Source organism: Tarenaya hassleriana, unplaced genomic scaffold (genome assembly GCF_000463585.1).
Source record: "Tarenaya hassleriana unplaced genomic scaffold, ASM46358v1 Cleome41, whole genome shotgun sequence".
NCBI lineage: Eukaryota > Viridiplantae > Streptophyta > Magnoliopsida > Brassicales > Cleomaceae > Tarenaya > Tarenaya hassleriana.
The window spans coordinates 657431-680509 of record NW_010966933.1 but is presented as its reverse complement, the minus strand read 5'-3'; the positions used below and the strand labels follow the sequence as shown (position 1 = coordinate 680509).

The 23079-nt window shown below is 38.3% G+C and overlaps 5 protein-coding genes across 8 annotated transcripts; all 5 read right to left on the bottom strand.

Moving 5' to 3' along the window:
- Positions 1 to 2407: 2407 nt before the first annotated feature.
- LOC104824833 (UDP-galactose transporter 2) lies at positions 2408 to 5592 on the bottom strand. Of its 2 annotated transcripts, none has more exons than XM_010557008.2 (6): positions 5424 to 5592; positions 4671 to 4836; positions 3995 to 4179; positions 3666 to 3866; positions 3290 to 3451; positions 2408 to 3044 (listed from the first exon to the last, which is right to left on the bottom strand). In XM_010557008.2, exons 2-6 carry the CDS (start codon positions 4798 to 4800, stop codon positions 2709 to 2711), a joined length of 1014 nt encoding a protein of 337 aa, XP_010555310.1. In that variant the 5' UTR covers positions 4801 to 4836; positions 5424 to 5592; the 3' UTR covers positions 2408 to 2708. The 2 variants fall into 2 exon arrangements, with proteins under 2 accessions (XP_010555310.1, XP_010555309.1); XM_010557007.2 differs by having other exon boundaries at positions 4671 to 4822.
- Positions 5593 to 6791: 1199 nt separating this feature from the next.
- On the bottom strand, positions 6792 to 11653 carry LOC104824832 (ubiquitin carboxyl-terminal hydrolase 27). 3 transcript variants are annotated; one of them, XM_019203887.1, is made up of 10 exons: positions 9624 to 10125; positions 9262 to 9388; positions 9018 to 9118; positions 8691 to 8927; positions 8481 to 8549; positions 8222 to 8350; positions 7971 to 8108; positions 7681 to 7743; positions 7343 to 7603; positions 6792 to 7250 (listed from the first exon to the last, which is right to left on the bottom strand). In XM_019203887.1, the coding sequence occupies exons 1-10, from the start codon at positions 9912 to 9914 to the stop codon at positions 6993 to 6995; spliced, it is 1674 nt and encodes a 557-aa protein (XP_019059432.1). In that variant the 5' UTR covers positions 9915 to 10125; the 3' UTR covers positions 6792 to 6992. The 3 variants fall into 3 exon arrangements, with proteins under 3 accessions (XP_019059432.1, XP_010555308.2, XP_019059433.1); XM_010557006.2 differs by lacking the exon at positions 8481 to 8549 and having other exon boundaries at positions 9624 to 10127; XM_019203888.1 differs by lacking the exons at positions 6792 to 7250; positions 7343 to 7603; positions 7681 to 7743; positions 7971 to 8108 and having other exon boundaries at positions 8228 to 8350; positions 8467 to 8549; positions 9624 to 11653.
- A 364-nt stretch (positions 11654 to 12017) lies between these two features.
- On the bottom strand, positions 12018 to 16841 carry LOC104824831 (ribonucleoside-diphosphate reductase large subunit). Its single transcript, XM_010557004.1, has 17 exons — positions 16395 to 16841; positions 15944 to 16005; positions 15761 to 15848; positions 15385 to 15648; positions 15054 to 15294; positions 14871 to 14947; positions 14608 to 14778; positions 14426 to 14518; positions 14194 to 14343; positions 14019 to 14105; positions 13737 to 13901; positions 13518 to 13637; positions 13237 to 13439; positions 12993 to 13142; positions 12757 to 12904; positions 12435 to 12518; positions 12018 to 12325 (listed from the first exon to the last, which is right to left on the bottom strand). The coding sequence occupies exons 1-17, from the start codon at positions 16620 to 16622 to the stop codon at positions 12206 to 12208; spliced, it is 2451 nt and encodes an 816-aa protein (XP_010555306.1). The 5' UTR covers positions 16623 to 16841; the 3' UTR covers positions 12018 to 12205.
- Positions 16842 to 17673: 832 nt separating this feature from the next.
- On the bottom strand, positions 17674 to 18000 carry LOC104824948. The gene has a single exon (XM_010557148.1). It carries the CDS (start codon positions 17998 to 18000, stop codon positions 17674 to 17676), a length of 327 nt encoding a protein of 108 aa, XP_010555450.1.
- Positions 18001 to 19400: 1400 nt separating this feature from the next.
- Positions 19401 to 22170, bottom strand: LOC104824830 (probable cinnamyl alcohol dehydrogenase 9). The gene is made up of 5 exons (XM_010557003.1): positions 21996 to 22170; positions 21409 to 21522; positions 20123 to 20636; positions 19885 to 20038; positions 19401 to 19813 (listed from the first exon to the last, which is right to left on the bottom strand). The coding sequence occupies exons 1-5, from the start codon at positions 22091 to 22093 to the stop codon at positions 19617 to 19619; spliced, it is 1077 nt and encodes a 358-aa protein (XP_010555305.1). The 5' UTR covers positions 22094 to 22170; the 3' UTR covers positions 19401 to 19616.
- Positions 22171 to 23079: the final 909 nt, after the last annotated feature.

Sequence of the window (23079 nt, the reverse complement as noted above, 5' to 3'; positions counted from 1 at the left end):
TGACGTGGCCTATTCCACACGTTGAGATGTCCGCCTTTTGACATCACTAACTACAGATTTCATTCCAATTTACAAGTCCTATTGTCTCAGGAAAGATTTTTTTTTTTTTGACATCTCAATTAACATTTTTAACAATCCAAAACATTCGTAATTTAGGACATATAATATCATGGGGAATCGACAGATGCCGAATTATCTTATTATTTAATTCAATAAATATATATGAAATTGTATCAAAATATCGAATTTGATTCAATGGATACGTTCGCCCGTGATATAGTTTTATTTTTATTTTTATTATATGAATCATTAAGAAATGGATGAGAGTGGGCGATAAGAGGGTGCGACTATGTGGTGGGTCATCTCGGTAATCATACACTAATCTATTGAAATGTAATCTGATGATGATATATATATATATATATATATATATATATATTATATATATATATATAACTTTTTCTAGTTAATTAGTATTCTCAATACACTCATCTGCAGCTGTACTCGGACCAAATTGAGAAAAATATCGATCAATCATTGAATGAAAAAAAGGTGTAAAAAACATTATTAATTGTTTATGTCATATATAAATATATTCATGATTATACACTTTTTCATCATGTCATTACGCTTTGACTCGTATATGTGATATATATAAAAATATACGCGATGCAACTCTTGCCACGTGAAATGTGCAAGCTTCGGATTAATTATAAGTAGTTTATAATGATAAAATATTAAATATAGATTTACGTATTCGTCATAAATTGCCATTTGTATTAATGGTTTTTTTTTTGGTATACCATTTTTATTAATGGTTACGATCAAAGATATTTTTTTCTCAACAGGCGAATACTTTAGCACGTAAATTTTGAAAATTATATGATCCACCATGAGCAGTCTGCAAATATCTTAATGCCAACGAAGAGAGTCGAGACCCCATGCGTGCGTGCGTGCGTGCGTGCATGCATGCATGCAAGGATGATGCACGTTTTAGGTGTAATGGGCAAAAATAAGCATTTAATTTAACAAACTGTTGGCGTGGAAAATTCCACTTGGAAGGGACATATATATATATGTATGACTGTCTTATTTTTTAATTCGGGAAATAAATAAAATAAACGAGAGATATAATGGCACTGTAGAGAATTATGTGATATTGCTACTTTGTCAATGGGAATGTCATTTCAAATGAATTAACATCGTAACCGAACTCCAAGCTGTTTCCAGCAAAAATTTCCTTATCACCTAATTTTTAGGTCATTCTACGACTTTTGCTCCCCGAATCCTACAACGCCTCCCGACCCATTTCACCGTTTCCTTCCCCAACTTAACCCATTCATCCACTATAGTTAGTTCATAACGGTGATAATAATAAATAATACTCTTTCTCTGTTTCAAAATATTTGTTGTTTTAGATTGTTTCACATTTTTTAAGAAAGTGGATCAAAAGTCAAATATACCTTTATTTGATGATAAAAACAATGCAATCATTAATAATATATTGGAATTTGGTAGGGATAAAATTGGAAACTATTATAAAAAAATGCCTTAAAAATGTATAACTACAAATATTTTGAAACATAAAAAATAACTTAAAACTATAACTATTTTGAAACGGAGGGAGTAATAATAATTCTGCATGCATTATTAGGTTAGATTAGCATAATATGAAATATATTACTTTAACAAAGATAAAATAGATAAACAATATCATATTAACGCGCATCCGAATCCATTCCACGGGTGAAAAAAAGATAGATACATTGAGGATTAATGGTTGAGATATGGCAAATATCGGTTTACGCATTTGTGGCTAAAACTATACAAGAAATTTCAAATTTGCTTTGGATTTTATGTCGTAAGAAACATGAGATGATATAGAAAGGAGAAAAAATGTCTTAATTTTGAAATAAGTAAATAAATAATCCCTTGATTTTTTTAAGACTCATAATTATCTATGACAAGATAAAATCTCGATAGTAAATTAAAGTGAAAAAGAGGATTATTTCATAGTCGATGAGTTTTATTATGGGATGGAATTTGGTGGGTATCACGGACTTTATAGAAAACGGGAAGGCAGTTGTCGGAACAAGTCGTTGTCGTTAGAGAAGTCACGAGAGACGCACGTGCGACGCTACAAAGCCCCCCGTTTAAACGCCATGATTGCCTCCGTTGCTTTCAGTTCCGTCAAAAAGACTTTTCCCCGTTCCGACATTATACGCTAAAGTACTTTCGCACGTGTGTGTGTGAGCGCACGCTTTCCCGTTCTTTTATGGCTATAGATTTTTTTTGTTGCCCCGTTATGTCCCAAATGTTCACATTTCTCTTTTTCTGGTATTAGAGAAAAACATTAATGATAAGGAAAAAAAAAATAATTGCAAGAAAAATTTACCAAGTCGCAAACGGTGAAATATGTCCATAAGATAAAATTAGGCTACAAATACAATGACAAATTATGAACTCGAGATTTTAGAAGATTACTCCCTTATGGGTTACAAAAAAGGAAAAGAAAAACAAAATTTCTGGAAAATAAAATTAAAAAAAGCAAAATCAGGAAACAGAAATTCAGCTTGTTAAATAAATTAACCCCCTTTTTTTTTTATAAAAACAATAATAACAAGACATATGGATCAAAATATTCATCTACCTTGTATATATATTTTTTTCCTTTTTGTGTCTTGTCATATACTTTTGATCTCTTTTTTTCAGACCTTGGCATCTGCTTGGGAAGATTCTGATAAGACATTGAGTTTCTGAGACTTGTTGCCGCCGGAGAAGGAGAGGCTCCGACGCTGCTCTTTACCGCCCGGTTTAGACGATGCATTACCATACCATACCATACCGAGGACGGCTATCACCATACCGACCACCATTTGTACGTTCAACCCTTCTTTCCCGAAGAAAGTGAATCCCAATACCAATACTAGAATCGTTTTCATGTGTCCCAGCACTTGGAATGACACTGCCGTGAATCTCCCTATGCATATGAATTGGCTGAGGTTCGTCCCTACCGCTATGCTGCACGATAATACGAGGAAGAACTGCACGAATTCGGGAAAATGTAATCAGACGAAGAAGAAGAAGAAAAGGACGATTGTAGAGTTTTTGTTATATGGCAATGTGAATGAATTAATGAATGAGGGATTCGCCTTTTCCAAACCAATATAGAAACATTCGAGTTCGTGAAAAGGGCATGAGCAATGCAGTGAAAGGAAGGATTCATCTCAAGACTCGACGGAAAGAAAAGAATCATGATTCATTGAGAGACGAAGCGAAAAAAACTTACCAGAGACATAAAGGTGAAGTTGAATGCGTCTACTCTTTGGTTTGTCAACCAGTAGTCTAGAAAGGGTCCAACCAACAACAAAGACGCGGCTTGGACCGGAGCCATATGTGCCAGTAAGTTGAAGGAACCGAGCGAATACTTCCGTTGAAGAAAATGCACATACTGCAAAAGTAATCCAATAACAATACTGGTCTTAGAAGAAAACTAACATCAGCCAACATGCCACATGAAAAAAAAAATCGAACTTTCATTCTGTGTAAACCCCAAATATGAAATTTGCATGGATCAAGAATATGATATCACAAATTGAATAAGAACTGTTCCAATACAATCCAACTCGGTGTAATATTGGTTCTTGGGCATAGGTTATACTTACATATTGTTGTAGAGCTGTGCTCCAGACGGCTATGACAGCAGCTAAAAATCCCTTAAAATTGACATTGACATCTGTTATAGTGCAGACGCCAACACCAACAAGAACTACCATTATGCTAAGCTTTGTATCTCTTGAATATCGAACATTATCAAGGACAACTTCCAGAAGACAAGAAACGGGTATCATGCTTAACTTGGCAATCTGCAATATAATTTTGGAGCAGACATAGATGGTTAAGTTTCCAATATTTACGTGAGAGGAAGAACTCCGCAAAGTGTAAAAACTCTGGAGTTTTATCACCAAAAAAGGGTTAAGCTCCGGAGACTGACCTGGTAGAACCCCACGGAATTCCACATTAAGCTCACATTCATCCCGACAATGGAAAAGTTTGCAAAAAGAACGAATTTTAAAAGGTCTGGCAATGGTAATTGGGATGGCTGGATATACCCGAGCCATGTGAGGACAGTTGTCAACAATGTCGTAGTTGCAAAATGCAAACCAGTTAATGTTGTAGCTGCGAAATAGAGCAATAAGGGTGTCAAGGCTAATGCCCAGTGTAAGATATCATATGCATTCTACTATTGACCAAGAATGAAACACGAAAAAACTAATTTAACTGCATACCCTTTTCTAATTAGCTGTTCAATTAACTCTTATTTAGTACAAAAAGAAATAAGATAAAGACAGAGAAGAAACCATACATGTCATCGTCTGTTTACAGAATTAGATTACTAGGATCTACATCTAAGAATCTCACAAACTATGGTATTAAAAGAAATTTAATCAACGGTTTACAAGATCAGGGGATGCATATAACCATAGATGCCCAAGCAACCAGAAAAAGCTTATAATTCTAAAATGTCGTAATTTTATACAATGTATATCCAATTGAAGGCTACATAAAAAGGAAGAGTCACAGACATAACACAAGATAATCATCGATAATTAAAGTAACACGATTTGAGTAGTAAGTGCATTCACATTGAAATATGGCGAGTTACTTACCAAAACTAAAGCCATAAGTAGCCATCAAGGCCTTATTAACGAGGATGATTCCGACCGAAGTAACAATGTTGAACATCCATGATGCAATGTCTAGAGCCGCTTTCCTGTCCGTCTTGCTTGTTGCAGTCATTTTTTACCCACCGATCAAATTTCTGCAGATCAAAATCTTCAATAAGAGCAAATTCAACAATAAATTTTCACAAATACAAAGAGCAGTATATGAACTAAAAGAACAAAGGAATTGGAGAAAAACTATCTGGATCCTGAAATCATAGGAATTGTAGGAATGCAAGTAAGAGGAAACAATGGACTTCCGAGATCAATTATCAGAATAGATGCTGAGACGAACCATGAAGCTTAATAGAAAAAACTTACTAAAGAAGGAAGCCAAATCAATTTCGAGACCCCACAATGTCAACTACTGAGATCCAGAAAAACAACAACAAAAGACGGAACTCATCTCAAACCTCAAACTTGGACATGACAAGTTCCAATCGATCCGATGCCCCATAACCATTAAAACGTTAACATCTAATTCAAATTCCACACAGATTCAGATCAGAACCATGGTAGCAGCTCAAAGAGAATCCGAATCTCGATATCAATCTAGAAGCTCATCGAGAAGCACACTACAAGAATAAAACCCTAAAATCAACTCCACCACGACCAAATTTCACCAAGCAGACATACAAAAAAAAAACTCTTGGAACGAATCAAACAGATCCACCAATAGTACAGGCGATGCATACTGACCTCAAAAGACGGCGGACACGACGGCGGCGGCGAAGAGCAAAGGAAGCTCCGAGAATTTTTGCGAGGAGAAAATCACAGAAGAGAAAATTCAATGTCGTGATTTTCTCCTTGGGGGAAATGGGCTTCCTCTGAGTTTCCTCGTTTCCATTTTAAGGGAGATGGGTCTTCGAGTTGGAGAGGAGAATAGTCTTTTTTCCTTCCATTTTGCCTCTCTTTTTTTTTTTTAAAAAAAAATCTAATATTATAATAAAATAAATATATTTTCCTCATATTATTCTTTTATTACAAATAAAAGATATTCACCGACGATTACCAATTACGATTTCTGCTTAACTTGCAATCTGATATGTAACGATCCATATATATGTATAACATTATTTAAAATAAATTTTGGTAAAAAAATTAAAGTGTCACAATTGGAATAAAAAATAAGAATGGCGTGACATTTGCTAAGAGAGACAAAACGACAAAGGGACAAAGCAAAAAGAGGCCGAGGAGGTTTCCTTAGTTTTCTTGTGGGATTATTATTATTATTATTATTATTATTATTATTATTATTATTATTATTATTATTATTATTATTATTAAATAACAACATTTGGCGGATGCGTGGTATTTTGACGGTGCATTGGTATGATAATATTTACTTACATATCTCTGTTCGTTCATATATATATATATATATAACAACATATTTAGAAGAAAAAATTCGATAGGATATTCATTTGACTAGAAAAAAATCAATATTAAAATTCAGTGAGGACATGTGCCCCACTCCTGTCAATATGGCTCTGCCACTATATAAAATATCAAATATATATATATATATATATATATATATATATATATTGATTTGAATAACACGGCACAATTTGTTAATATTACGCGAGGCTCATAACTACAAACACCACATAAAAATATGGAATATTGTTCAGTAAACTAAGCCCAAGTATAAGTTAACTAGATGTGATGGATATTCATTTAAACGTACAAATGCTAATTTTATTTTATATGGTCAAACCTATGACTCTCGTCTAAGGTATTGACCTAAATAAAAATCTCATTTTTGATACGTTTTAAAACTCGGTCCCCGATAAACCCTGAGGTCCAAAATGCAATTTGTTTGAAAAACAGGAGAGAGAGAGAGAGAGAGAGAGAGAGAGAGAGAGAGGTCAAAACCTCCCCTTTCGGCTTAAGAAACTCGTGACGGATTTCAACACTTTTCTTCATATTCCATCAACCCATCTTTTATCCTCTTTATATCCCCAAAATAAAATAAAAAAAGCTCTAAACTCTATTATTTAATCCAAAATTCTAAATTATTTTGTATTTCTATTATTTATTAAATCATAATGCATACAAATCTCGTTACGGCCAATGGGATCAATCAAACAAAGGGCCCAACAAAAGGGATGAAAACAGAGAAAGGTAAATGGGCTTAGACGAAACGCGCACGGCCCAATAAAGCTTATCCGTGTACGAAACGAAATGACAATTTTGCCCCTCAGAGAACTCATGAATTACAAGTGTTTTCGTCTTGCTCTCTCTCTCTCTCTCTCTCTTGGGTGTTCAAAGCCTCTCGTAGAAGAGCAAACTAGCTTCAGCAGAAAGAACATCACTCTCTGGAACTCCATACACTTCGGAATCAGATATCCTAAACCACCTGAATTCCTCGCAACCCTTTTCTTCTTCCTCCTCCTCTCGTGTTTCCAGTTTCACGCCTCTGTAACCGGTGTAATGGCCACTCCCAGTTCTCCCAAAGTGTTCCACCACTGTCACAAGTCTATACAAACTGCCCTTTCTTGATGGCTTTTGTTCCACCGTTACCTGCCCGCCAAGAAAACGAGGGAAAGTTTTAAGTTATCGCAAATGGAATGACTCAATCTCACCATATTCTCAGACAGGGGATGGGAACAAACCTTTTGATTACTACATTGGCTCTCGCTGTAATAAAGGAGCTTGCTTTGGTCAGGATCCAGTAGTGGTGCAGCCACTGGACCAGAAAGTATCTGTCCTTCTGTAGGTCTGAGTAAGTTTAACACTAAACTTGCATCAGGTTGAAGGTTGAGCTTTTGGCGCCTTGTCTTCTGCCTTCTCATGGTGCTTTCTTCCGGGTTCATTCCTATAACAGAGGTCGTGACCGGGGACAGGTCCATGACCACTGGAAATGCAACATGACCCTGAGTTCATTATCCCAGTTAGATTCTCAAGACAATGTGCATGAACGAATATAAGGAAGAAGGGCATAGGATTCTACCCTTAGTTTGACTGATTCTCCAAACATGGTCATCGAAGAGCGTTGCACTTGAATGCATAGAAGCTGCAAACAAAAAAGATATTACTAAAACAGATCGGACAGGACTTGAGGGCATTTAGCTTCTTCTCATCACCGTGTTCTGCTCATTACAATCAGTCAAAGGGGATTTGCCAGACATTATCTGAACAGAAATCAAGTGTTATTACAACCTATAATCAGCCCCTTCAAACCTGTATCTTATTCACTTAACCATCATCTACTTTCAAATAAATGTTTCGAGAAGTCCATACCTTTGGGCAACGAGCAATGCTTAACTGCTTCAAAGTATGAGAAAAGCTATTCGACCATGGCATGGTTTCAAGATGAAGGGCACTTTTACAGTCACATATATCTTGCCCAGTGCAGCTCTTGAGTTTTTCGATATCTGTCTGATTTACACATTCAGGAACACCATTAAGATATAACATACATGTGTTTTCTGCGTCGGAGAAGGGAAGGCAAAAATACTTGACGCTGTAACAAGAAGCCGGGAATGAGTTACCTCATCCGCTCCTCTCACCGATAAGTACTTCAGTGCAGCAGCATGCCAACATTTGCTGCAGTAATAATTCTCGACTCTCTCAGCAACAAAGAAGTTCTTCAAGCAATCTTCCACAGTACATCCGAACATCTACAACCCAAGCCGATACAATTGAAAGTGCTGAAGATGTCATTTTTTTCTGAAGAGAATTGGGTTTTAGAAGTAAAAAGCGAGGCATTGAACATATGGAATATTGGAGAATGAACCTTCCATAACGTACAATGTTGGAACCGCTATCAAGTAAAGGAGAAAGAGGTAGTGTATGAAAAAACTGAAACTCGAGGGAGATCTGCAAAAGTTGAAAAATTAGACCTAACAAAGTCCAGAGAGTACCATAGATCCAAAACCCATATAAAGAAAACAAGAAAGGTGATCCGAAAAAAAGTATATAAATAAGCAACAGCTTATTACAGGTGAGAATCTAATATACCTGACATGAACAAGTTTGACACATCAGTACACTGCCAAGAATTCCATCGAATGGTCCAAGAAAGCGTTTCTGCCATCTCTCGAGCTCAGACGATAAACAGTTACTCCCACTTGGGGCAAGAATTCTCAAGTTGAGAGAAGCGATAACATCAGATAGAGTACTTTGGCAAGGAATATAGCAATCCGTTAGTTCCTCTTGCAAAGACGACATCAGGTGAAAAAGCGCTTCAGCTGCATCCTACACTTGACGAGTTCACAAACTCATTCACAGAAGACCAAAGAATTCCAGATAGGATCCAAAAGCAGGAGAATCAAAAGGGGAACAAACCTGCTGGTTCGTCAAATCGAAATTTTGGACATAACATGACAATGCCAGCATGACTTTACGAGGGCTGGATACAGCTCGTCGTCTTTCAATCCTACATAGTTCTGTGGCAACAAAGTATAAGGCAAATACTACTGTCATTATCAGCCATTTTTCTGCTAAAAATACAGTGACCTTATCGCTCGGTTACATGCCCATATAAACCAGGAATGGGATAGCAAAGACGAAGGGGCGATATCTGCTTTACCTTCCAGAAGAGCTGATAAAGCATAGGTAAGTGGCAAGTGTTCATCTTGTTCTCCCACAACCGTTGCTTCAGATTCATCTATAACCCTTTGAAGAAAAACCCGGAAATCTTTGCAGCTTGCCAGAGCCTGATGACATTTCAAAATCCAAACTTTCAATGAGGAATCCATTGAGATGCATCAAACAAACCCTACAAAAGCTTAAAAATCTATTCAACCGATCAAGTCGTGGCGGGCAAGTTCACCGAAATACCAACAAGCTAGTGAAATTAAAACAGATAACATTGTATCCAACTCCAATAGACCTCTCCCTCGTTGTTTCCGCAACTCAAGAAAAACTCAGCGAGAAATCGAAACAATTTACCTGCAAGATCACGTTGAGGAAACAATTATTACCCAGATTCTGCAATCCGGGCACGAGAAACGAATCATCCTCAGCGTCATCTTTCACAGAGAACAGCCCAAGGCTGCCCAAGTTACGAAATCTACCCTCTTTTAGGGCAAAAACGAAACCGGCGACACCCAGTAAGCCAGCGAGGGACAAGCTCGAAACCCAGTTGGAGGCCCTAAACCCTTGTGTCAGATTGCATAGAATCGCCATTGTGTCGGGACCTCGTCGGGCTTTCATTCTGTTTTGACAGTCAAAGAAAGACATCACCAGATGTGTTGGGTTAAAATATTCAGTACGCGAAGTCGAGCTTCACGTTTAAACCGTGAAGTTCCACAATGCGAGGGAGACGTATAATATGCGTCAGCTTTACCGGCCACCAAGCTTAGACCTCGATATACACGAGAGGATTGGTGAAACACTCGTGGTTCTTTTATTACACCCTTTCTTAGACAAGGAAAAGTGTGTTGAAATCAAACTTTCAGATTCTTAGACATTGTCGCCCTAACTAAATCAATCACCCAAGAAAGAAGATCTCTTTCACGAACAATCGAGTTCTCTTCACGTCCGAATCGTCAACGGTGCGATTTTTTTTGTTTCTACCATTCAAGCGATGACAGTGAAAAATGAACAAGGAACAACGTACGAAACTTTTTACTCAATCTGATATTCAGACAGAAAAATGAAGATTTACAAGCAGATACAGAACCATCTCAACCCAAGGGTGAGAGAACTACAAGATACACATTAAGCATATACAAAATTACAGAGTTACAAAACCAAGGATGGTAAACGGCTAATATGAAAATTTCATCCCAGGACCAGACGAGATCAGTCCTGCCCGGGCCATGTTGTTCCTGAAAAATGAAACAAAACACATAATGCCTCGACGGTTAGTAGCAGTAAACTAAGAAGCTGAGTTCAATTCTTCTCACAATATCTGTGAACCGTTTCATAAAAGAACACAAAGGGAAAACCGGTAATATCTGATACATAAAGCCAAAGAGGAACAGAGTGCGTGTAAGATCTCAGACATCCAAGGAAGGATGGAAGCAGCATTAGCTCTCAAGCCCGGCGAAGGCGAAAGCTCTTAGGCGGCAACTGCGAATGTTTTGAGAAACAAGCCTTTGAAATTATCATCCTCGATCATATTTTGGACTCATCCCCAACAGTAGACTTGTTATTAATCATTCAATCAAACACTAGAGAGCATGAATAGAATAAAAGTATAACATTTCGGTCTCAGACATCCAAGGAAGGATAAAAGCAGCATTAGCTCTCAAGCCCGGCGAAAGGCGAAAGCTCTTAGGCGGCAACTGCGAATGTTTTGAGAAACAAGCCTTTAGATTCATCATCATCGACCGATTTGGATTAACGAATCATCGTCTCCAAAATTGAGAAAAGAGATTTTGAGAAATCATATGAAACTGATAGAAGATTTCCCATCCTGAAATGATCAGCAAGAAACCAGGATAGACTGCTGACAAAGTGAATTAGATGGATGAACATGTGGGGGACTTGTTCATCCCTAAAGCACTCGATCAATCCTGCTAAAGGGGCAGACAACAAAGTCCCAGACAACGACAAAACCAAATTTCGAAAGATATACAAAAATGTCTCAGACATCCAAGGAAGGAGATAAAGCAGCATTAGCTCTCAAGCCCGGCGAAAGGCGAAAGCTCTTAGGCGGCAACTGCGAATGTTTGAGAAACAAGCCTTTGGATTTATCATCATTGACGACAATTCAGATCATCGAACACAAAAAAAAACAATCAATAGGCACAAGACACAAAACCAAAGTAGAATCTTAACCTTCACCGATCAATGGCCACAGAAACAAACCCTAAACTTCACCGATCATAATACTCATTGGAGATCACAAAACCATTACAACAAACCAAAGACGAAAATCGCAGACTGTAATTTTAGGGTTCCTAAATTTCAACGGCGAGTGAAAAAGACCATGAGACCGGAAAAGAAGGGGTGAGGGTTTATATAGCGAGAGAAGCAGCGTCAGAGGACTAGGGTTTGTTCTTCAAGCCTTCCTCAAAAGTTCTTTTGGGAAGAGTCTAGAAGCTCAGATCTTAATGGGCTTTTGATTATGGCCCGGCCCATTACATGTTTGACCATTACTTTTTTCGTCAATTGGAAAAAAAAAATATGTATTTCGTATATTTAATTAGACAAATTCATGGTTCAATAAAAAAAAATTACACCAATTTTTGCTGCCAAAAAGATATATCATCAAATTTATAGGGTTGCAAAAAAAAAAGTGAATTTTTTTTTCAAGAGGTATTTTAATTTCATATTTGTGTACAAAATGTCAATTTATGAAAACCTATACGGCTTTCAACGAATCAATTACACAGATTGCGACAACAAAAAAACACAAAAATCAAATCACGTGAAGTTTGTGACATCCAGTTCGGTCTTTACAAGAATCTTAAACTTAAAAGAACATTTTTTTTCAACATATTATACTACATTATAGTTACAAAGTAATACCAATAAGAGAAGGAAAGCCTCTAGAGGGAAAAGAGGACTTCACTGCAATTTTTTTAACTTCCGCAGGCAAGGCACTCGTCCCGGTTTGTAAGAGAGCAAACCATCTGTGCCATTTTAGTTTCATTGACCTCTTCTTCTTCTTCTGCTGCTGCTGCTGCTACTTCAGGCTTCTCCTGTAAAGTACCAACCCACAAATTTCAGGGAATGTCACATTTCTCTGCAACATAACAGAAGAAATGTGGCAAAAGAGAAGAAGGTTGGAATGGGGAATATCGGTTTTACCTTGAGCATTGTTGTATCAACTGTGAACTTAATTGCATCGGCTGCAGCACGGGATCGCAAGTAGTACATCCCCGTTTTCAGACCCTTTTTCATATTTTCACAAATATCAAAAAACTACCATCATGAGACAGATGAACCACGGAACAGAGTCATCTGTTTTATCTTGTGAATCAGGAAAGAGATTGCAATTTCAAGCTAGGGATTTGGACCAAAAGTATGAACCTAACCAAACCCAAACAGAACAAGACTAATTAGGTTCTGCCGTTTTTCTCCTATGCATGTCCATTCCAAGTTTCGAGCATAGAATGAAACCAACCAGTACCTTTCTCCAGGCGTAGAAGTGCAAGGAAGTGAGTTTTCCGAAATTGGGTTCGGTCATGTGTATATTCAGGCTTTGGCTTTGATCTATATAGCAACCACGGTCAACAGCCATGTCAACCAGTGTTTTCTGTTTAATCTCCCATACGGTCCTGAGATTGGATTGCAGGGGTAAAACCAGTCAAACTTTTGAATCTGGAGGAATTAATACACAGATCACAAAACATCACAAAGTTGTACCTGTAAACTGCCTTCAAATCAACGGGTATTTCTGGGACCTTTTGAATAGAACCATTCTCATAAATTATCTTGTTCTTTAGGGCAGGAGACCAGACGCCCATATCAGTTAAATCATGAAGAAGATGCTTATTCACCACCACAAATTCACCGCTGGAGACACAAAGCAGATCCAGGTTAAGCAAAAAAACAACCTAAAACAGAGGAACTTTCTTGTGTTGGCAAAACCACTTAAGCAAAGGCATACCTCAAGACTCTGCGGCTATAGATGTTTGAGGTATATGGCTCAAAGCATTCATTGTTTCCAAGAATTTGACTTGTAGAAGCCGTTGGCATTGGTGCCACTAGAAGTGAATTCCTCACACCATTCTTAGATATCATATCCCTTAGAGCAACCCAATCCCAGCGGTCAGAGGGTGTTACATTCCACATGTCAGGTTGAAGAATTCCCTAAAGATTGATACAAAAGACAACAGGTGAAGAAGATGATTTCAGGCCCTCCAGAGATTTGCATGGAGAGATGCATACCTTACTCACTGGACTTCCTTGGTATGTCTCATAGGGACCATCCTTAGCAGCAAGCTCAGAAGATGCTTTGAGCGCATGGTAGTATATTGTTTCAAATATGTCCTTGTTGAGTTGCTGGGCCTGAGATCATTCCAAAAGAAGCTCAGAATAAAGAGAGAGAGAGGGAGAGGCAGAGAAGAGATTTTCCAATGGTTGATATCTCATCCCAAGCAAGTTTACCTCAGGTGAGTCAAATGGCATTCCGAGAAGGATAAATGTGTCTGCGAGACCTTGTACTCCAATACCGATAGGCCTATGACGCATATTTGAATATTTTGCAGTCTCCACAGGGTAGTAATTCACATCTATTATCTTGTTAAGATTTGCAGTAACAGTTGCAGCAATCTGGCCGACAAAAGGATGAAAATAAGTTACATAAAATCACGAAGGCATGGAGAATTTCCCAAGATATAATACAATGAATATAGACATTCTCAGTGAGATGGACAAAGAGTGTCTGACCTCTCCTAACTTGTCAAAATCAAAGAACCGATTCTTTGAGCCCATACTGCCCACAAGCTTAGATGGGTGAGCCTCCAAAGGGACACCCTGTTGTGAACGTAAGAAAACCCATGGTTATATCCTGAGTGAGAGAGCAAAAGCAAGTTCATATGCTGTGCTGACCCTTTGTACTGACCTTTTCCCTTACGAATCGAGGTAAAGCAATAGATGCAAGATTGCAAACAGCAGTTTCCGTAGGGCTAGTGTACTCAATAATCTCAGTGCATAAATTGGAAGACTTTATCGTACCCAGATTTTGCTGGTTGCTCTTCCTGTTGCATGAGTCCTAAAAAAGAATATCAGAAATCAAAAGTTAGAACCAGAGGTTGTATAAGGCGATTGATTAAAGAATCATGACTATTTGTTACCTTGAAAAGCATGTATGGTGTCCCTGTTTCAATCTGGGATGTCAATATTTCATACCATAGTTTTTGTGCCTGAACAACCTTCTTGGCCTTACCCTATACATCAAAGACAAACCAAAACCAGTACTAAGATGCAAGACTTATGTTTAATATGCAGAGAAGCAAAAGACCAGAAAGGAATTCACCTCTCTCTCATAATGTGTGTATAGTCTCTCAAATTCCTCACCCCAGCAATCTGCCAAACCAGGAGCTTCACTGGGGCAAAACAATGACCACAGCCCATCAGTTTGAACCCTCTCCATGAAAAGATCAGGAACCCAAAGCGCATAGAACAGGTCCCTAGCCCTATGTTCTTCCTGCAACAGGAAAGATGAATTTTAATGACGGTTTATTAAAAGCTAACACACAAAAAGAATCAATAGAGAGAACTAGGCGACGTATTTCTTACTTTTCCATGGTTCTTTCGGAGATCCAGAAACTCGAAGATGTCGGCATGCCATGGCTCCAGATATACAGCGAAAGCTCCTTCAACAATTACAGAACATATATATAAAACCCCCGATCACAATAGTCTAAAGACAACGAAAAACAATAATAGTGGTTGCATTAGCATAGTATATCATTGACAGACCCTTTCTCTTGCCTCCTCCTTGGTCAACGTAACGAGCAGTATCATTGAACACCCGCAGCATTGGAACGATTCCATTAGATGTCCCATTTGTACCCCGAATGTAACTTCCAGTAGCACGGATGTTGTGAACAGAAACACCTATGCCACCAGCTGATTTGCTAATAACAGCACATTCTTTCAGCGTGTCATATATACCCTCAATGCTGTCATCTTTCATGCAGATCAAAAAGCAGCTACTTAACTGTCAAATCAGACATTTGCAAGCTAGTAAAATTTTCGGAAAACAATCTGCATATACGAATAAACTTGTATATACACGTGTTAAACACACTTGAGGCCTTGGTGTTCCTGCATTGAAGAGAGTGGGAGAAGCATGAGTGAACCATCTCTGGGACATCAAATGGTACGTTCTGATTGCAGAATCGATATCATCCTTGTGGATGCCTACAGCAACTCTCATCAGCATGTGTTGAGGCCTTTCAACAACCTTTCCTTGGACTTTAAGGAGGTAGGATCTCTCAAGTGTTTTAAATCCAAAGTAGTCATATTCAAAATCACGATCGTAGATTATTTCACTGTCCAGACGAGCAGCATCCTGGTAGTAGCCAACAGAAACCCAATTCAGTAAGACATTACATATATCTATGCCCAAGTGTTATCTTATTCCCACCAAGAACCAAATTGAGAACCTAAAGCAAGCTATTTACCTTCATGATTATTTCATACACATCATCAGCTATTAAAGGAGCCTTTAGCCCTGATCTTTCATTGAAATGGTAGTACATGTCCTTGACGCTGCAGATATCAATCATCCATCAAAGTTGATACACATGAAAACATGAACACTTCCCATGGTTTACCCAGAAAACATAGTGAAAGATTACACTCACGTCTCGGAAAATGACTTTTTTGTGTTCTTGTGGAGATTCGAGACAGCGATCCTGGCGGCTAGCTGGAAAATTGACAAGAAAAGAATGCCTATTATACAGAATCCGGAACTTCGTTCACTACAATTTCAACCAGAAATCGGATTGATGGTTTCAAGCAGAACAATAGACTATTGCAACGACTGAATCGTATGGCCTATACAGAGATGGATCACGAATAAAACATAACTTTACCAAATTCCTATAGGCACAATTATCAGTTCAATTAAAGAAAATATTAAACCCACAATCCAGAATTCCGCATAAGAATTTCAAATTTTGGCGTTGCAGTAGAAGTTCGATACCCATTTCTCTATAAACGAAAATTCAACCGAACCAGAGAATACCCAGAGACAGAAAGTAAATCTAGACATACGCACTCCAAATTTTGGGGAAACTGAAAAATCAAACTCACGGAAGCATAATCGGGATGGTTGGCAGTCATGGCGGCAGCAGTTTCAGCCGCCAGCTCGTCGAGCTGACTCGTTGTGACGCCCTTGTATACACCAGCGCAGACTTTCTGTGACACGAGGACCGGGTCACAGTGTTCGCTGCTGAGTCCATAGCTAAGCTTCTTCAACCTCGCGGTGATCTTGTCGAAATGAACAGCTTCCTGCCTTCCATCGCGCTTCACAACATACATTTTCCCTGAACAGATTTTCTCAAAGAGGAATTATGTCGAACAGGTCGTGTACGCGAGACGACAACGAAACAGTTGAACCCGAAAAAACGATTAGATAGGATCAATGGAGGCGCTAAGGGCTTTGGGTCTGGATTGATAGGGGCACAAACTTTAGGGTTTCATGTGATTCCTTCTACTTTGTCCTTTATTGGTCGAATTTTGTCTTCTTTTCCCGGGAAAATTTTTGAGTTTTCCCCGCCAATGGCCGAGAGAGAGAGAGAGGCGTGAGGTCAGCGTTCAAAGCGGCGGGCGGGCAAACGGGAGCGCTTTAGGGCTTTTGTTGTGGGCCCAGTCCACGAGTTTTATGTGATGGCCTAATGCGTAAGTGGGGCCCATCAGCTTGACATGTTAAAAGCTCTCAACGTCATATGGCACAAAACGTGCGGAATTTGTTACAAGTAATGTTTATTTGAAGTAATTGATTGTGTTATATGTTCGTATCCAAAGTCAATATATTTCGCAAAAACTATACATTTCATGAAACCCCTTTGTTAAGCCGTATAATCCGATTCATATAAGAAAACCCATGGAAATCGCGTTTAATATATAGGATACATTTTTACCAAAAATATATAGGATATAAATACTCTTTATCACAAAAATATTGACATGACATATATATATATATGTGTGTGTGTGTATGTGGGCTAGGTAATTACTATCTTTAGACTACAACCCACTAGCTAACTTGAGAGAGAGTTTGTACAATCTTTTTGTTTCTTAATTGGATACAATTTTTATTGAAATCTGGAGAAGAAGAGGTGTATTAATTGTATCAATTTCATTAAGAACTTAATATGAGTTTGTATCAACTTAATTAAGATCCATCTCTATATACACGTTCGAGTACGTACAAACCCATCCTCGGCTTCGACTATGTATCTGCGTATATACGTTAAACCTTCGACGTTATCGTAATTACAATATACAAAAAGAAAAAGATCAAACACGATTAACCAACGTAATTAATCAAACCCTAAACCCTATATTTCTATTAACAACATGGGACTGACTAACTCGATCGGATCTTCTTCGTCGCTCTGTAAATACTCTCAAGAGACCGAACCCTCTTCGTCTTCTTCCCCGACGACGTCCCCATCCGACCGGGAATATTCCCTCGTACGGCGCCGTTTTGTTCGATCCCCACCATTCTATCGTTACTGGTCCTCGAGCTGACGTCTTCATGTCTTGTCTTGTCGCCATGTCCAACGCCGCTGCAGCTGCTGCTACAGCTCACCGTCGTCTCCTCCTCGCTCAGCTGCACCAGCTGCTCCGCCGCTTCCATCTCCGTCTCTGAAAACGCCTTTTCCGATTCACCGGAAAACTTCTTCTCCGCCATTTGGATATCGATTCTAACACCGGATTCGTCGGAATGATCCGGAGAATCGACGAACCGAGAAGATCGATCGAAAGGGTACTTGAATCCGTTTGTCCTCCTGATTACGTTTACGTGAATCGCGTTTCTTTGATTTATTTTTTTTATCGTTTACTTTGTCGTATTGAAAGAAACTACAATGTCGGTTTGAAAGAAGATCGTGTCCTGGAAGAATAGAAGATAATATTAAACCAAATGTTAATCAGCTGCAACAGGGTGTATTATAACATTTGATTCTCAACCGTCGATGTATTGACCGACTTAAGATATTTGTGGCTGATCCAACGGCTGAGGAACTTTTCTCTGTTACTTCTCCTATGGGTTTGATCCATGAGAGATGCATTTGACTTTTGTATTATGATTCGGTGGGACCCATCCTATAATCCATGTGTCCTGATCTCACAAGCTAATCGTAAGCTCTACGGTGGCTGCGTGGCCGTTGGATTTTCGGCCTCTTGGAACGTATACAAGTAAAAAATTTCGCGTTACGTGAAACCTGAATGTATGCCGTGAATATCACGCGTTGTTCATTAGCAATTAATTTTTTTTAAAATAATTTCGAAGATTATGGTATTGTTTACATTTCTATTGGGAATTAGACCTTTCTAATAATTTTTAGGTTTTTTAGGTTTTTTAAAATTTTAATTCGATTCAGTTTCATAAAATTTGGTATTTCTAAAATTAATAACGATCGAGAATTTGTACGGTTTGAATAAAAAAAATACCGTATTTTTTTTCGATTCGGTATTGTTATGTTATGAGGAAATGAACTTGAAATGTCTCACCCCTAGAAAATACCGAAGAAAGCAAAATCCATGAATTGACGAAACATTCATGTTCTTACTAGAACGGACCGACCGGGATGGACCGACATGCCCATCTTTCAACTTACGATATAAATATTTTTTGGCAACACGATACAAACCAAACCCATTCTATTCATATACATGTAACAATATATTATTTCATCTCCCTTGATACCTTACAATAACCGGGAAATAATACATTGAAGAAGATAGAGAGAGAGAGAGAGAGAGAGAGAGAGAGAGAGAGAGAAAAGTCCCTAAAGCCCAAAGGAAAATCAAAATAAAACTATTATGACACATAATAAAAAAAAAATTAATTACAAAAGAAGAGGGGGAAAACGACGGAACATAAAGAAACTGCATATTTTTTTTTTATCTACACAACTTTGTCTTCTTAACCCAAACATTAAAACTCCATTCTCAAAACTTATGCATATCGAAAAAAAAATTCCTATAAGGATTGAGATATTAAGATATTGTTTTTTTTACATTTCGACAACATCTAATTTATTTATTTATCAAATTAAAAGTATGTATATTTTTTAATATTATCCTGAATTATCTCATAATGTACTGAAATTGAAATATACCCTCCAAGAGGGTAAAACATTGGGGACACGGCTAAAAACAGGTCGTGACCATAATAATAACAATAATAATAATAATATCAGATGGTCTCTGCATTTTTCCAAAGATGGAAGGAAGGAACAAAAAGGTGACGAGTAAAATAGGGAGACAACATACGTGCCGACAGGTGGTTCGTACATGTGTCCGTTAGATCAATGAGTTGGCAACGTCGATGACGAAGCGGTACCTGACGTCAGATTTGGAAAGCCTGACGAAAGCGGAGTTGATGTCTTCCATCTTAATCAGCTCGATGTCGGCTGCGATGTTGTGTTTCGCGCAGAAGTCGAGCATCTCTTGTGTCTCCTTCATCCCCCCTATGTCACTTCCTCCCACCATCTTCCTCCCTGCACCATCACCATCATCATCACCATCATCATCATCATCGTACGTGTTTAGGGTTTTTTAGGGTTTATACCGAGAGCTAAAGGGAAGATCGGTAGCTCGAGTGGCTTCTCTGGCAGGCCTAAAGTGATGAGCTTTCCATTCACTTTCAGCAAGCCAAGCAACGGGAATAGAGCATGAACTGCTGACACCGTGTCGATAATGAAATCCATTGTCCCTATCGCCGCCTATACAATAAGTTTCCACGACAAAAGATTATACAATAACATGCATGCAAGAACTACTGCTCTCTCTCTCTCTTGCATACGTACCTTCATCTTCTGGGGATCGGTCGTGACGAGGAAAGAATCGGCACCGAGCCGGTCGATGGCTTCGCTCTCTTTCTTCGGAGAGGTACTGATTACGGTAACCTTCAACCCAAATGCCTTACCGATCTTGACAGCGACATGACCGAGTCCACCGAGTCCAGCCACGCCCAAGTGTTTCCCTGGTTCAGTCATCCCGTAATACTTCATCGGACTGTAAACCGTGATTCCCGCACACAACAACGGAGCGCCCGCGTCGGGTGGCAACCCGTCGGGGAAGCGTAGGACGAAACGCTGGTCCACGACGATCGTGTCGGAATAGCCGCCGTACGTTTTGGTGCCGTCGTGGTCGTACGAGTTGTAAGTGAATATGAGTTGGGGACAGTAGTTTTCCAAGTCTTGATCACATGTCTCGCAGGATTGGCACGAGTTAACGATCACGCCGACCCCTACACGGTCTCCTTCTTTGAACTTTGTCACGTTCTTTCCAACTTTCGAAGCGATTCCCACGATTTCATGCCTGAAAGAAAGAAATTTCATGTTACAACACTGCACGATACCATTAAATCTATAAAATGTGCGAGTGATGATGGGAGAATCGAACCTAACAATTAAGAGTGGACATGGGTCGGCTACCCCCAAATTTTAGAAAACTCTATATCGTCTTCATCACCACGGATTTTACAAAAATATTATTTCAGCCTTTGCTTCATATAAAATCCGGTTATTTGTAGTTCAGATTTAATGAGATTCTCGTTCTTGTACTCGCGAGTACCCAACCCCATACGACTTATAAAATTTTGAATTATGAAATGATAGATATAAAAAGTACAAATGAGAGAGGTCAAAGTATAAGGAAAAAAGTTCACGATGAAGAGAGAGAACAAATTTTGAGAGAGATGAATGGTTGATTCGGTATAGAATGAAATTTGGAATGGTGAAATTTTTGTATAGAAAGATTTAAAAGATAAAAAAAATAAACTAAAATAAAAGTATTTTAATAAATAATAAGAATAATTTAGACAAAAATATTATAAATATAAAGTATATTTTAGATTTTTAACAAATATATCGGGTATTACCACTCGGACTCAGAGGTCGAAAACTTAGCCTTATTAATACTCGATCTCATCATCATTAATATTCGGGTACCCCTAATTCGGGTACTTGTTAAGCCGGATACCTCCAAACCCCGGGTTACGGGTTAAAACACCCAATTCTAGTAACAATCGGATCATAATAATAATTCATAATAAAAATGCAAGCATATATTCACAGAAAAAAAAACGTACCCAGGAACGATGGGGTAATTGGTGAAACCCCACTCGTTCTTGAGTGAGTGCAGATCCGAGTGGCAAACCCCACAGTAAAGGATCTTGACGGTAACATCGTTGTCTCCGTTGTCTCTGCAAACAAATTAACATCAAATTATGTACGTGCATGAGATCAAAACAAAAAGCGGACCAAACTAGAAATGAAACATTGAAAAACTATATACCAAAAGACAAGTCAGACACCCCTACTCGAATCTGGTGGCAAAACCAAGATTATATTGTACTTTTTCTCTAAATCTTATGCGGTCTTTGTCGTTTGAAACAAATATAATTAATTTGCAGATCAACCGTCACATTAACCAAGATTCTCATGAAACCCACGAATTTTGTTGACACGAAACGCATAGCAAAGCCTTCTTTCTTTTCATTACAAAAAGGCGGACGCGGATCCGTTGATGAAACACCCACGAGGTCGAAAGCTTTCATATGATGAATATTGAAGCACACGTAATAAATCTCGACGAATCTAATCAACATAACAATCCCAATTCATTGGATCCCAACAGTAAAAGACAACTACGATCAGAGAGAGAGAGAAGGGGGACCTTCTGGAGAAGTGAAACGGCGACAAGACGCCGGAGCTGTCTCTAGCGGCCCATCCTATGGCTTTGTTTGGGTGTTCTGTTTCCGGTGATTTCGACATTTTTTTGAACCTTTGATCTTCTCTTTGAGACGGCGAGGTCGCGATTATGGGGAAGAGAACGAAGAGTGATGAGCATTATATGGACAGCGTCTGTAACGTGTGCTATTAATACACCATTTTGTTTTTAAAAAAAAAACACTAAATCTCCTTTTTAGGACAATTTTTGTCGCTGAAATCGCCAAATATAGGGGAAAATGCTAAATACATTAGCAACGTAATCAGAGTATATCCAATGAATGATGTTCCAAACGTGAAAAGACCATGCATGTGATGCATGCACTTTTGCATTAACAACGCCGACGAATTAGGCCGCGGCTAATCAAACATATTGGTCCGACTCAAAGAACTTTTTTATTATAATTATAAAATTCACCCAACTTTTGTGCTAACTGTACCTTTCAAAAGATCGAAAAAGTACGAATAAATACTCTTTCTATGCTTAAATTTGAATCCGTGAATGTTTTATCATCGTTAAACAATCCAAATTTGTTTTTTTTTTTAATTTCCTACACAAATAAATGGTTAATTTGACGATATGTGGTAATAAACTTATATTTTAACTTGGATATTACAAAATCTGTATCACTCGGTGTAGTTTTTTTGTTTGTTTTGTCTCGAGTAAATGTATATATTTTGTTGCGAACGATGTCGAGTGTCACGCCTCCTTACCTACCTAGAATAATATTTTTATTACAAATATGCTTTATTAGGGAAAAAATATATATCGATCTCTATATGTATATAGCTCCCATGACGGCATGACATTCCTTCTGATCGTTGTAACGTATTTCCTCGTAAATCACGAGATCCTTGTGAAGGGATACATGTTACTTCCTGTTTTTTTTTTTAAAGAAAAAATAAAGGATACGTCTTGGGTATATATATACATATAGGCATGTGGACACGGTTAAATGTTAAACAAATTGTAAAAATACTCCATAAAAAATATGTCTTAAAATAAGATTATTCCCCCCCCCCCCCCCCCT

Coding starts and splice junctions, on each gene's coding strand:
- LOC104824833 (XM_010557008.2), bottom strand. CDS start 4,800: ATGACTGCAACAAGCAAGACGGACAGGAAAGCGGCTCTAGACATTGCA. Junction 4,180..4,670: donor TACTTATGGCTTTAGTTTTG/GTAAGTAACTCG, acceptor TCTATTTCGCAG/CTACAACATTAACTGGTTTG. Junction 3,045..3,289: donor ACTTCACCTTTATGTCTCTG/GTAAGTTTTTTT, acceptor GAATTCGTGCAG/TTCTTCCTCGTATTATCGTG.
- LOC104824832 (XM_019203887.1), bottom strand. CDS start 9,914: ATGTCTTTCTTTGACTGTCAAAACAGAATGAAAGCCCGACGAGGTCCC. Junction 9,389..9,623: donor TCCTCAACGTGATCTTGCAG/GTAAATTGTTTC, acceptor AAATGTCATCAG/GCTCTGGCAAGCTGCAAAGA. Junction 8,109..8,221: donor CGGTGAGAGGAGCGGATGAG/GTAACTCATTCC, acceptor TGTGTAAATCAG/ACAGATATCGAAAAACTCAA.
- LOC104824831 (XM_010557004.1), bottom strand. CDS start 16,622: ATGTATGTTGTGAAGCGCGATGGAAGGCAGGAAGCTGTTCATTTCGAC. Junction 14,106..14,193: donor CTCGATTCGTAAGGGAAAAG/GTCAGTACAAAG, acceptor CGTTCACAACAG/GGTGTCCCTTTGGAGGCTCA. Junction 13,440..13,517: donor AAGGAAGTCCAGTGAGTAAG/GTATGCATCTCT, acceptor ATCAATCTTTAG/GGAATTCTTCAACCTGACAT.
- LOC104824948 (XM_010557148.1), bottom strand. CDS start 18,000: ATGGCGGAGAAGAAGTTTTCCGGTGAATCGGAAAAGGCGTTTTCAGAG.
- LOC104824830 (XM_010557003.1), bottom strand. CDS start 22,093: ATGTCGAAATCACCGGAAACAGAACACCCAAACAAAGCCATAGGATGG. Junction 20,637..21,408: donor AATTACCCCATCGTTCCTGG/GTACGTTTTTTT, acceptor TCTTTCTTTCAG/GCATGAAATCGTGGGAATCG. Junction 20,039..20,122: donor CCGATCCCCAGAAGATGAAG/GTACGTATGCAA, acceptor CTTATTGTATAG/GCGGCGATAGGGACAATGGA.